Source organism: Thalassophryne amazonica, chromosome 7, assembly GCF_902500255.1.
Source record: "Thalassophryne amazonica chromosome 7, fThaAma1.1, whole genome shotgun sequence".
Lineage (NCBI taxonomy): Eukaryota > Metazoa > Chordata > Actinopteri > Batrachoidiformes > Batrachoididae > Thalassophryne > Thalassophryne amazonica.
This window is the reverse complement of record NC_047109.1, coordinates 76,388,339-76,401,736: the sequence shown is the minus strand read 5'-3', so window position 1 is coordinate 76,401,736 and position 13,398 is coordinate 76,388,339. Positions and strand designations below refer to the sequence as shown.

The window sequence follows — 13,398 nt, the reverse complement described above, 5'->3', positions numbered from 1 at the left end:
TTTATTCACAGGCCATCAGGCTTATAAACACATCATACACTACCTCCTCTCCCCTCCCACCCTGAGCTGTTTTTTAATTTTTGCCTGTTTACACTAGATTGCATCTTAAATACACCGTACTGCTGCTATTAAAATACTGTTTACATAGGTTTATTTATATTTGTTCTGAATACTACTGTCCACATCCGTTACTCGTGATATGCACTCTCTGAATCGCTGCTCCACATATTTGCACAATAACTAAAGTGTTTTTTTTTTTTTTGTTTTTTGTTTTTTTATTTATTTAAACATTTCGCCTTTTCCTCTCTCTCTTTCTTTCTTTTTAAGATTATATTGGTAAATGGAGGAACAGCAAAGTATCTTTTTAAGATTATATTGGTGAATGGAGGAACAGCAAAGTAAGAATTCCATTGCATAGTGTAACTGCCGGTTTCTGCTGTACATATGACAATAAAACTCTTGAATCTTGAATATTTTGGATTTGGGATCCAGAAGAATGTTAGAGATACAGCAACACAGAACTCAAAAAGTTATGAAAGAATCTTGATGAAATTTACAAACGTATACATAATTTTTTAAGAAATAAGGTTTTTGGCAGAGGTTTTGGGGTTCCTTTATTTTGGAACCTGATTAGATTAGGAAACAAAAGTTAAGAAACTTGGTATCCTTTATCAAGTGTACCAAAAGGTTTCAATTTTCAATTTAAGTTTAACTAAGAAGGTTCATTTTGGGGGGTGCAATGGGCCATTTTGTGGCCTACTCTCTGCTGGGCTGATAGTCCAACCCCTCTTTCCTAACCTAGTAAATGAGGCTTGATACAAAATGAAAGTGAAAGTGGGTATTTTGGCATGGGGAACATGTGGCCTTGGATGACTTCTAGTTACCTGCTATGTGCCAGCGTTGTGAAACCCGGCAGTGGGAGGTAAATCTACAGTGTTGTCAGTAATTGAGTTCTCTATAAAAGGTATGATTATTATGATTTTCTTTTTTAAAATGACATTTCAAGTCTGGTCTTTTAATGAGATATAAAGAAAAACAATAACTGTCACGTTCATACAGAATGAGTAAGACCTTTGCACAGTTCTCTCCATTTTGTGCTTCTGTTGTCAGATAACTTCGGCAGTGAGGTAGGTAGCACTGTGAGGCCATCGATCATACTCCTGGCTAATGATTATGAACAAAATGCACCTCAAGCATGCTCATGAAAAAGGCCAATGTGAGTGTTCTGTTCACATGCATTTACCTCTGGCACCGACCCCTCGGTCTACACTCTCCACATAATCGTGGCTCAGCTCGGACAGTTCAGAGAATAAGGAGTCAGTGTTACGGAGGTCCCACTCCACACTGTCATCTTCCTCCTCATGACCTTGTTCTTGCAGCTCTTCTGTCTGCCCCTCTTTTACTTTCAGCTCTTTTTCTTCCCAAAGTTGCCTCATTTTATCCTCCAAGCTGAACTCTAACTCATCTCTCAAATGTTTCTCGCCGTTAGTTGTAACTGGACTGCTGTTGATGACAGAAAGCAAGAAATGAGCAACAAGCATAAAATTAGCTCAGGTCAAATCAGCCTGTTTTTTTTTCCTAAAATAGTTATATAACCAAAAACTCAGTGTAATTTTTAAAATCACACTCAAATGGATGAGTTAATGGCTTCAATATTTAATACCTGGCATCAACGCAACCTTGAAATTGTCCCAGTTCAGGAGTGGAGTTTATGATGTCATTGACAAAGGACGCATCTGCAGCAGATTTATTTCAATGCCAAGCATATTTCATCTGTAGCTACTGGAGTGTCCAAAGTGGAGACACTAGAGTATGAAAATGACCCTTTGACAAATCTGTGGATTTAAAATAAATAAATAAGCCTCAAAAGCATGTTCAAATAAACAATATTCCATATAAAAATAGAGAGTCAAACTGCTTACCTTGTCATTGACACTGGATTCTGACAGTACTTGGCTGGATGGAGATTCACCATTCTTAGAATGCAAACGACTCCTGAATGTGATATACAAAATAACATTGTAAAGAAAAGTTATATGAAAATTTAATCTTAACATAACATTAACATTTTGTGCTACTTTCTCACAAATATCATTAAATGTACAAGATTAATACATTTAAAAATAGATTTTAACTACCTTTTAATACCATTTCTGTAAACACAAGCACACAGGTGAATTTAGAGCTTTATGACAAATAAGCAATTCCACAGAATTCATTTTCAATTAACAGCAATGAAATAAGGTAAATCTGGTCATAAGCATAGCTGAAGAGTCAGTAAATTTGGCTGACATTTACAAACCCACATTCAAACACATTTAACCATCCTGGTTCAAAGTACAAATAGATACTGCTGTTTATATTGTATAGGGCTACAACTAAAACATTTTCATTATCAAATAGTTTGGCAATTCATTTTTGGATAATAATGAATAATAGTGAGAAAACTCAATTTCAACTTACTACAGTCCAAGGTAATAATATCTTAATGAGTAAGGTTTTGACCAACAAATAGCACAAAACTCTGTTTTCAATCACATAAAGTGGCCGGAGGTCAGCAAATTCTCACACTGTCATTCAACTGAAGCAACTAATTGATTGTCAGAGTTGTGATGAATTTTCAATTTAATTAGTCGCTGGGATTTTGTACATACAATACTTAATGTTGGTATTAGAACTGTTTGAAGACATGGATAAAGCAGCTGCATTAGATGATCAGCTACGAATAGTATTACACAACTAATTTTGGGGGGGATATGCCCCACTTTACAGTGTGAATGACTCATAATGTCAATATTGTACATCAAATCGCTTGTATGTAGCTTTTCTGTATGAAGACTAGCATATAATAATGCATACAAAGTTATTTTATGAAAGGTTGGAGACTAACAATCTTAGAGGAGTATCTCTTTCGGAGTCACTTCGCTTTTCCATCAGATCCTGATATGTATGAAGCAACTAAAAGAAAAGAAGGGGGCAATAAGTCAGGAAGATAATAATAATAATCACAACAACAGCAACAAAATATCCTTTCTCAGAGCTTTATAAAAATAATGGTACAGATGAACAAGAACTGCATGTTTCATATTTAATTATGAGTATGTGACCTTGTTGTGAGCATGCTTCAGTGTACTCAGTTCTCTACCCAGATTTGCCTTCTGCTCTTCCAAGGACACCACTTAAAGGAAACACAGTAGTTTTAGTGTCGCTTTAAGTAATAAAACAGGATATCTTGACTTCTGTCTGTACTGTGAGAGATTTCTTGAGTTACTTGAATCTATACACCATACACTCAGAGCAATGAATAGGCTAACTTTAAAAAAGTTACCATAAAATAATGAGATGAAAGCGAGCTAATACACCATCTGTCCCTGTCAATAATCAAATACTCACACTGATCAGCTTGCAGTCTCGCTTTCTTCTCTAGTTCTCTTTCTCGCCATTCTCGCTCCTTTTCCCGCCCTCTCATGGCTCTCCTTTCCTGTTCAATTTGGTCATCCAGTTCCAAATACCTCTAAAGTAAGAAAGAGGGATTTGTTTTTACAAAAATCACTGTGGTCTAACATAGATTTGCTTCCATCACGTTCCATAAGATCTATGGATCTATGGACCTTAATTTTACAATTCACTTCCGGTGTGCAGTTGGGCGCTTTGCATAACATCACGCTGACAGTGTGTGCGTGTGCGTGAGAGAATATGTAAAAAGCTTTGTGCATCTGCATCCATTGTAAGAGTGGTATAGAAATGCAGTCAATTTACTTTTGAAGGCATGAAAAAAAATTCAAGCGCTGCTATTCTCCACAAGCACTTTTCAGACAGCATCACATCTTACCTCTTGACTTTGCTTCCTCAGCGCCTTCTCTGCTTGGAATCTTTCCAGCAGCTGTTCTCGTTCAGCTCGCTCCCTCTCCGCCTCATCCTCCCTCTCTCTCAGCTGGGCTCTGCAGCTGGCCAGCCCCTCCAGCACCCACACAAATATGGGTACCAATGACTCCACCACATCTTCACCATGGGTCTCAATAACTGTCTAAAAGTGCAAATACATCAGGTCAGACTTAGAAACCAGTTATAGCCAATCACATCCAAATTAATTTCAGGAAAAACATCATAAAATGCTGCTTGACTGGTAACAAAAACAGACGGCACATACAGAATGAAAACAAAGAGTAGAGTGTTGTGAGCCTTACCTGTAGTTCTGAATACAGTTTTCCTGCCTCTTCGCTCACAATGTTTGGGTCCAGCTCGAGCTCCCCTGTCCCACAAAGCATTCTCTCACTATACTCCATCAGTCAGTTATTATTTGTGTTGGATTAATGGGTGCAACTCTTCCCTGAGCCTGTTTAGGATTCTATGAGCCAATTCTGTGGCAAAAGGCTTTGTTCTCAACAATACTTCCTCTTGAGGAAGGCACCCTAACTGACTAATAAAACTATTTTATCTAGCCTTCTCGCACCAGCTCCACCCACCCTCAGCAGCCTCATTATGTTCCATGTCCAACATTGGCAGCATCCTCTTAGAGACTGCAATCATTTAGATGTTTCTGTCATGGATTGTCTGATATCAAATGTTGTTTTACAGTCCATCCTGAAAAAAATAAACAAACATCATCTTATGTAATCACTGTTGGCAAACTGTAGAAAATTTTCTACTAAAGAACACTCAAACACTTGCCACAATATTCAGTCTTAGACATGCTTGCCCATGTTTTTTCCCCCCAAATCATATCTTGCATCTATCTTTCTACGATTACAATCTGTGCCTACTATACTTCCTTTAACAGCAAATAAAAGCAAAACATCTGCTCAGTTTCCAATACTCATACACCACTCGAAGGATGCACACAATGGAGTAAATTTACTTTGCAGTGCTCAACAAAGAATGAGGGAAATGTTAAAAAAGAAAAGTTAAAAAAAAAACACAGCACAAGCTCACTCCCTCATCTTCAAGCACTTAGTCCAATGAAGGGTCGCGGGAGGCTGGAGCCTACAAGCTATGTTACTTTAAAGTGTTTGCATTATTTGTTCCATATGTTGGTTATTTTCTCTTAATGCATCCAACAATGCATTATAAAGTTACTTAATGTGTGAAGTGGTTATTTTACATTTTAGGGTGAGTATATAACATGTGCCCAGACAGTACAGCTTTTGCTTGGGGTTGCCACAACAGACAGAGTTTGGATCTGCATTTAAATTTGGCAGCTCCACATGTACAAGGAGAATGGACTATGGGTGGCCTCAAACATGGGCCTTCTAATTGTAAAGCAAGCATATTTTTCTTAATGTGTACTGGTAAGGTAGACATGGACCAAGAAAGTTAACTGGTGTAAGATTTTAAGACCCGAGAGTTACTGGAAATGCTACAATTGATCCCAAAAAGTCTCTCATATTTTTTCATGTGGCTTGCACAAATACGCACCACTTAATGTCATCTCAAACAATGAAATTTTGCATTTTTATGAAGCTCTTTTGCAACACAGAAACTGGCCTTTGGTAAAAATAAATAAATAATTCTGCTATATATTTGTGATCCCATACCATTTAGAACTCTTATGCTATGCTTACTGATCCAAACTGAAAACACTGACAAGCAAATTGGGGGCTTATGGACTTAAGTCTTAAGTGGACAAATTGTGATGTGTGTCACAGTAATGTCAATCAAACTATATATTTTTAATTACTAAAAAAATTAAGAATAGGTTTCTTTTTTTTTTTTTTTATTGTGTTTATTAGTTAGAGGTCTTGTAGGTATGTTAAATACACTTTTTTTCTTTCTTTTTTTTTTACCTTCACTAGATTTTGTGCCTGTCCAAATTTAATAATATCAGTCAGACTCTAAACTTTCAATACAGCACACAAAAAAGCACAAAGCTAAAGGTTAACTGACAACATTGCCATGTCAAGCAAGAGCCAAGTACAGCTATCTGTGACACTTGAAACCTAATAATTATATACAATTGCAACTGTGAAACAATTTATGTCACAAAACCCAAATTTGTAATGACAGGTTTGCTCTGTCCACATTAAAAACAGTACAGGAGCACATGTCTGTCAAGGTACAACAGTCTTTTAAACATACTGACCTCAATCCATATTACGATGGTTTATCTTCTAAAGTACCCATGTTATGGTCAATGGATCTGCACAACTTTATCAAATGTAATTAACTTGTGTGAAGCGCCTTGAGGCAACTCTGATGTGATCTGGCGCTATATAAATGAAAATAAATTGAAATTGAAATTAAATCCCTTTGGCTTCTCTCCTTTTTTCCCCCATCTTGGGGTCACCTCAGCAGATCCAAGATGGATCTGCATGTTTATTTGGCACAGGAATGCCCTTCCTGATTCAACTCCACATAAAGAATGAGCAGGGGTGGTCTTGAACCAGGAACCATCTGTTGTGGAAACAATTATTATTATTATTACCACAATGGCAGTGGTTAGCACCGTTGCATCACAGCGAGAAGGTCCTTCTTGTGTGGAGTCTGCATGTTCTCCCACTTGCAAAGACATGCAGGTTAGATGTGTTCATGACTCTAAATTGGCTGTTGGTGTGACAAAGTGTAACAGTGCTTGTCCACATGTGTTCGCCCTGTGACAGACTGGTGGCCTAACCAGGGTATAACCCGCCTCTCACCCAGTGACTGTTGGGACAGGCTCCAGCCCCACTAAGTTGGTACCACTCCTCCAGCCAAGGCAAAGGAGTCGTATCAGGTTATTTGGTCACGTGACTTTTAGTCAGGATTCTGACATTTTGCTGATTGGCTGAGGCAGCCTTTAATGTAGCACTGGTACCCACTGAAGTAGTGTAGTCTTCAGTGACTGGTACCACAGTCTCTGGAGGAGTGGAACCAACTTACATTTTCATCGGTTATGCTACAGCCAATCACAGAGCGTGGCGTGATAGCCAATAGCGGCCGACGTATCAGATGAACCAATCATGGCCATGTTTTCAAAAACACGCTACCAGGCTCTTTGGATAAGAGACTGTGGTACCAGTGCTACAGCCCCACAAACCCTTAAGTGGAATAAGTGGTTCAGAAAATGAACAACTTAAATAATAACAATATCTCTCCATTTTTCATGAAAAACTGAGAAGAATGAAAAATAAAAATTCCCTATCCTGCAAGTTTGACAAAAGTGAAAGAAAAAAATGTGTCAAACTCAGCTCTTTTTCAGATCAACTTTAATGAAAATTACTTCATAGAGTTACAAATATTCCTATTGACAAACTAAACCCTCCGTGACAAAGGTCGTAAATTAATGTTTGTTGCAATTCCGTCAATTCATCAAGAGATCAATCATGAAAATAACCAAATTGTAGCTCTAAACTTTGGATTTTGTTGTGTTAGTTCGGTAAAAATTCAACTTGTACTCGTGGCTTTGCCATTTTTTTGATAAAATGCTTTGAGCAACCTAATGTAATGTTATGTTTTAGGGTTTTTATGTATTTTAATATTCCCATAGCATGTAAATTGCAGACATAAATAATAAACACTGTAGGCCAAACAAACAGTCACACATTATTAGCTTCTTTATCATCGGCATGCTAACACAAACAACTGCGCCTGACATAAATAAATAGCGCTGACAGCGGACACTTACAAATACATTTAACAGTTTACACAGTCGCGACATTGCAACGAGCTGCTTTTTATAAACTCACCTTAACGTCTTAACCTTACGTAACTTTCATTTCACTGCCCCCCCCCCAAAAAAAAAAGCACCTAACCACCACTCGGTGTTATTTCTTCAGTCCAGATATCAATTTACACATAAACCAGTTTGAAGGAGGAGGTGTTGTTCGAGGCTGACGTGCGCAGACACGTCCGCAGTCTGGCAAATCAGAGAGAAGATCCTGTCAGCAGGAGCCAATAGACGAAGAATAGAGGCGGGACATATGCGGAGGCGGGTTTGTAAGGGAAAAAAGTTTCCTGAAACTTGAATAATGGCACGTGACTAAGAAGGTTTTTGAGGCCTGTCAGGTGATCAGGATCGTCGTACCTGCTGAAATACTTCTCATACCTGAGGATTAAGTATTATGGTTTTATCATGTCGAGCCAATTTTATAAAGTGTTCACAACAAGACAGATACCTGTCGTCAAATTTAGTGCCAAAACATACAAATTACTAGTGTTACGACATTATTATTTGCAAATGACACCGACACAGTGAAGGAGGAAAAAGTATCGATTTCGATTTTGACAGATGTGCCGACTGGTTTTTGTCCAGCAGGTGGCGATACCTGTGTATTTTCTCTCATTGAGGAGTGTTGGTCATAATAATTTCAGTATTTTTACTGAATCGATAATGGGCAGTTATTTTTCCTTCTATGTGCAACTTTACAGTATGATTGCAGAACAGCTCAGTGTGATACACTTTTGATCTACAACATTGAATTCACCAATGTTGAAGTGCGTAATTGTACTTTGCACCACATATTTCACTATACATGATACATGTGCATGTACCTCATGTTACCTGGAGCCTAAAAATATGAAATTCATTAATTGATACGGATGCACATTCCTAAAGCATTCAGCACGTGCCAGTGTTGAGCAGATGGTAGGTAGGTTTGTTTTTTTGTTTGTTTGTTTGTTTTTACCCCTACACAAACTGAAATTGACCTCTGTCATGGTTTTTTTTTTTTTTTTTTTTGTGTTTACTCCATTTTTAGAGAGATAGTCCAAACTACACCTTTTTGAAATGCTATGATCAGACAAATTATGTGGTATACTTTTCAATATATATGCAGTATTTTTAAAATTTTGAGCCCTGTGTAATGGGAAAAGCTTATGGAGTCATGAGGTCACTGGACAGAGGTGTTTGGTGATACTGATAACTTTTTAAATTGAAATTTAACCTTTATTTAACCAGGTTAGTCCCATTGACATCGAGATCTTTATTACAAAGGAGACCTGGACAATTTTTAAAGTTTCCAGTTCACCTAACCTGCATGTCTTTGGATGTGCGAGGAAACCAGAGCAGGCGAACGAAGGTCCATGTCTTTAGGTTCCTGTTGCTGCCTCTGTTCGATGTTAACCAATGACCTCAGGTGACATTTGGATGCCTTTGGTCCGTCGCATCTTTGAAGGATCCTAGGGCACTGCTGGACTGCACAAACTACTGTTACTGAGAGAGAGAGACTGGGATGAGGAGTATCGCTTGTCTTGTGAGGGAGCGTCAGCTATGACATTTTGGTTAGGTGGCCTGTTGAGGACTCTAGGAGCTGGAGAAGGTCAAGGGAACATCCACGTTTCACCTGGCTGCAGCAGATAGATGGTTATTTTAGAGATGTGCAAATGGACCGGTTGTCTGCGGTCCATGCTCCCAGACTTGACTTGACCCCTATAGCTTCCCTTCTTGGATGGACATCTTACATACATGTTTTTGTGCAAGCCATGGTATCCTGAGGCTGGATTGTAAGTGCTGTTTAGTCACCTAAGTGGTACCAAAAACTTGGGGACCTGTAAATGATCTAACTCTAATTTATTTTTGTCATTTTTATTAAGTATTGTTTATGAATCAAAACAGGCCTTGCCTTCATTTGTGTCTTATTATGTTTCAACATAAGGGGGGAAATCAACTGGTGGCATAATGAAGCTTCATTCAGAAGCAGCATATGATGTCCTCCAAATGTGTCCACACACATGAACTGCTTTTCATAAAATAAATCAGTGTTTTTTAAATTCATTTTTACTCTTGTGGTCATAAATATATGCTTGCTGTACAGCGCTACTACAGCAGTAATTTTGGATTTTGTTTTAAATAACTGATGTGCATTCATTGTAAAAACTGTGAGATGATAAAATGTGAGAAAAAAAATTATGAGTGATCAAGACCACAGTGGATATTTTGATATACCAGATGTTCTTAATTATGAACTGAATGTGGGGCTCTCATAGTGTAATGAGACTCTTTATTTATTTAAGGGAGGTAAACTAGAAATCTAAGCTTACAGTCAGGCTCCATAAATATTTGGACGTTAAAGCAATTCTTGTAATTTGCCCCTGTACACCACAACAATGTGTGCAGTGTAGACATTTAACTTTAATTCTGGGGGTTTAAAATAAATATTGGATTGACAATTTAGGAATTTTGGCCATTTTTTAAATGAAGTCCCTCAATTTTCAGAAGCTATAAGGAATTGGGCAAACTAAATGTACAGATCATTGATTAATATAAGGATAACTGGTGTCTGGTGTCTTCTGCAAGCCTCCCATCCTGTGCGCCGGCAAAATTTCTTGTATATTTGTTTTGTAAAATTTATAGTAAATTGCAGTAAAACTGCAGAATTTATAGTAAAACTGTCACAGGGCTTGCACTTATTTCTGTTCATGCACACAGAGATATATTATTATGTATTGTGGATATGAATAGATGGACACTGGGTGTGAGTTGATCACCCATTACATTTTACTGAGTGGCCACAGGGGGAAAAAAGTTCACATCATATGTCACAAGTGCTCAAAATGCTGTTGTGTTTGCACAAGAAACAATTCATTGTCATATTTTGATAAATAAAAACTTTTTTTTATTACTTGTATAACACATTCAAATGATACAAATAATATTTTTCACAAAAAAACAGAAAAAGACAATAAAACAGTAAGCATTGGAAAAAATAGTAATTAAAAGAAGTGTCAAATTAGGAAATACATAAATTAAAAGATCATATTTTTTTTCCCATGATCATTTTTTTGTAGGCAATTGAGAACAGAAAAGTCTTAAGGCTAGATTTAAAAAGTTCAGTTGAGCTTGACTGCCTAATTTTAGTTAGTAGACTTTTTCACAATATAGGTACATGGAAATAATGTTTTGGTTAATTTGTGTACACAAAATTAAATAATACTGGCATCACATAAGGCCAAGTCAGTTATTTCACACCCTTAAAGCGCTTGTCCTCTGTGATTGCACAACTTTATAGTTTAGTAAAAAAATGGAATAGTTTTGACTGTGTTGAATGTTTGGTCTCTAAAGTAAAGGTCAAATAATGGTGACGTCCACTGAATTCTATAACGTGGCATATGTTACCCTGTAACGTGATAACTAAGCATGATATGTGGTGCACACTATTCCTTTTTGAAACCCTATTAACTCAACCAATAATTTGCATCACCTTTGAACAAAACTGGAGCAACTTTAACTTTTGACCCCTGTACCAACTGAAACTGAATTTGTCGCCATTCTTGTTGTTTTTACCCCATAACTGTATAGAATTCAGTCATAGATAGTCCAAACTATACATTTATAGAATCTTTACAATCAGGCAAATAAAGTGGTATAATTTTCAATATGACTGGAGCATTTTTATATTTTGACCCCTACGTGGCTGCCTATTGAAAATTCAAGTGGCCCATTGTTTTTTTCAAAAGAGTAATATCTAAGTAATATCTAATATCTATGCTTGTATCACCATTTGTAAATATTCTGTTATCTGCTGCACTATCAGAGCCTTGGAGCAGGTGCAGGTGCAGTGAATTTCATACTTGTAGGAGAAATGTGGTTCTTCTGTGTTGCACTTGTCACATGTGCAAAAATGAACCAAAACACGAACGGGAACCAATTGTACTGTGTCTGATGCATGCAATAGCATTTCGAGCATTAATGTAGTAAAACAATTTGTCTGAGTGTGTGTATGTGGGTGGGGCATTCCAAGGCCACCTAACCAAGCATACATATTTCCTTATCTTTAACTCTACAGTGTCTCTCACTTTCAAAAGTCATGTAACTGCCCTTCTGCTTTATTGTTTGTTTGTTTTTTTTTTGTCCTTGCCATGTCAAATAATGTGTTGCACAGTGTTTTGCATAAATGATTAGGTAATCCAGCCTTTGGGGAAGTTTATTTGCTGGTTGGATTTTGGAGTGCCGCTCCTTGATGGTTGCTATGGTAACTGTGGGCGCACCTGATTTCTTTTGGATCTTTGCAATCAGCTCACCTGGAGTGTGAAGTGGTGGATATAAAAAGGGGTTTTGTAGTGTGAGGGGAGGACTTCACTTCATTCCACTTCACTTCACGGAGAGGAAAGGATCTGGTGGCGGAAGGCATGAAGAGCAGCTGGTGAGGAGAGCGACTGGATAACGGGAGTCGTGTTGACGTTGATGTTACTGGTTCCAGCTGAACGCTCGCGCCGGAGAAACGCCATAAACGTGGATTATCCGCAGGGGAGAACCCTGCCGTGTCTGTGAATACGCTCTCATGTGTTTGTGAGGTGGTGCTTTTTAAGCAGAAAGTTGGAGTTTCCCGCGGGGACGGAGTTGTGTGCTCGCTGGCCTGGGTGTGTGTGTGTGTAGGTGCACGGAAGGCGAGGTGATGGAGAGAGACGCCAGGAGGAGAGACGAGCGACGAGGGGCGTTACGTGCCACAGCCGGGGAGGAGCCTTCCCTCGGCTGAGAGAGTGCGTCGTGCCACGTCGGAGGAGAGAAGGACACGCCCCTAAGCTGACAGTGGGAAAACGTCCGCGGATTGGTGGATGTTTGGTTGGGTCCGGATTGGTTGGCTCTGCTGGAAGTTGTTTTTTAAATATTTTTTTTTCTCTTTTAAGAATTGTATTTTAAGATTTCTTTTTTTTTTACGTTGTAAAACTGGTAATAAATTATTAATATAAGGTTTGCCTTGTTTGGTCACTCCAGCTCTATTTCCAAATAACCAGTAAATTGGACATTTTGTGCTTTAACATTATTCAAAACTTACAATAATACATAAACCTTGCTTACATATTTTGGCGTTACGAACAGGATTCACTTTTGGGAGCTGGTGTTTCTAAACAAGAGCAAATATGATGATGCCAGTGTATCCAGGTGATGAATTAAGGTATTGTGATTGGAAGGAACAGATTAAGGGTTTTTTGGGGTTTCAGGATTTGACAGAGGCAAGGAAAGTAAGTATTGTCTTAGGAGCACTGACTGGGGAGGCTAAACGTCAAATTGTAGTTTTAGATGAGGATGAAAAAGGTAAACTCACAAAAATTTTTGCTCATTTAGATTCATTATATGATGAACGGGTTCCCGCCCCTATTTTGAGGTCTAGTTTTTTTCAGTTGTACACAGAGACTAGATGAGCCTATACAATCATTTATGTTGAGGTTGTGTGAATTGTACTGTAAGTTGCAACATCTAGATTTTGATAACGCCCCCTCTGAAAGCATTTTGCGAGATCAGTTGTTGTTGGGACTCCATGAAGGGCCTTTTGCTCGGGCCTTGAAGGTCTATGCTCGTCGGAACCCTGAGTTGGGTTTTGCCGAGTTGCAGCAGGAGGCCCTTCAGCTTGATTTAGAATATGGGGGTGTCCAGTCAGATGTAACCTGTGCTTCAGTAGGTAAATTGCATGGTTCAGGTGGACCCAATCAGGGTTCTGATTGGACGGAGAAGTTAAAGGGTGAAATTTTGGCAGAGGTTAAGGA

The 13,398-nt window shown here is 38.3% G+C and overlaps 1 protein-coding gene across 1 annotated transcript in view; it reads right to left on the bottom strand.

Annotated features, from left to right (window-relative positions):
• The window catches only part of si:dkey-17m8.1 (C-Jun-amino-terminal kinase-interacting protein 3), a 62,542-nt gene extending 54,604 nt beyond the window's left edge, over nt 1-7,938 (bottom strand). Inside the window, 10 exon segments of the mRNA XM_034174607.1 lie at nt 1,244-1,503; nt 1,664-1,752; nt 1,754-1,824; nt 1,916-1,995; nt 2,891-2,958; nt 3,108-3,178; nt 3,394-3,514; nt 3,833-4,027; nt 4,188-4,584; nt 7,662-7,938. Of these exon segments, the coding sequence (XP_034030498.1) occupies nt 1,244-1,503; nt 1,664-1,752; nt 1,754-1,824; nt 1,916-1,995; nt 2,891-2,958; nt 3,108-3,178; nt 3,394-3,514; nt 3,833-4,027; nt 4,188-4,286 (1,054 nt within the window). The 5' untranslated portion in view covers nt 4,287-4,584; nt 7,662-7,938.
• Between the last annotated feature and the right edge of the window lie 5,460 nt (nt 7,939-13,398).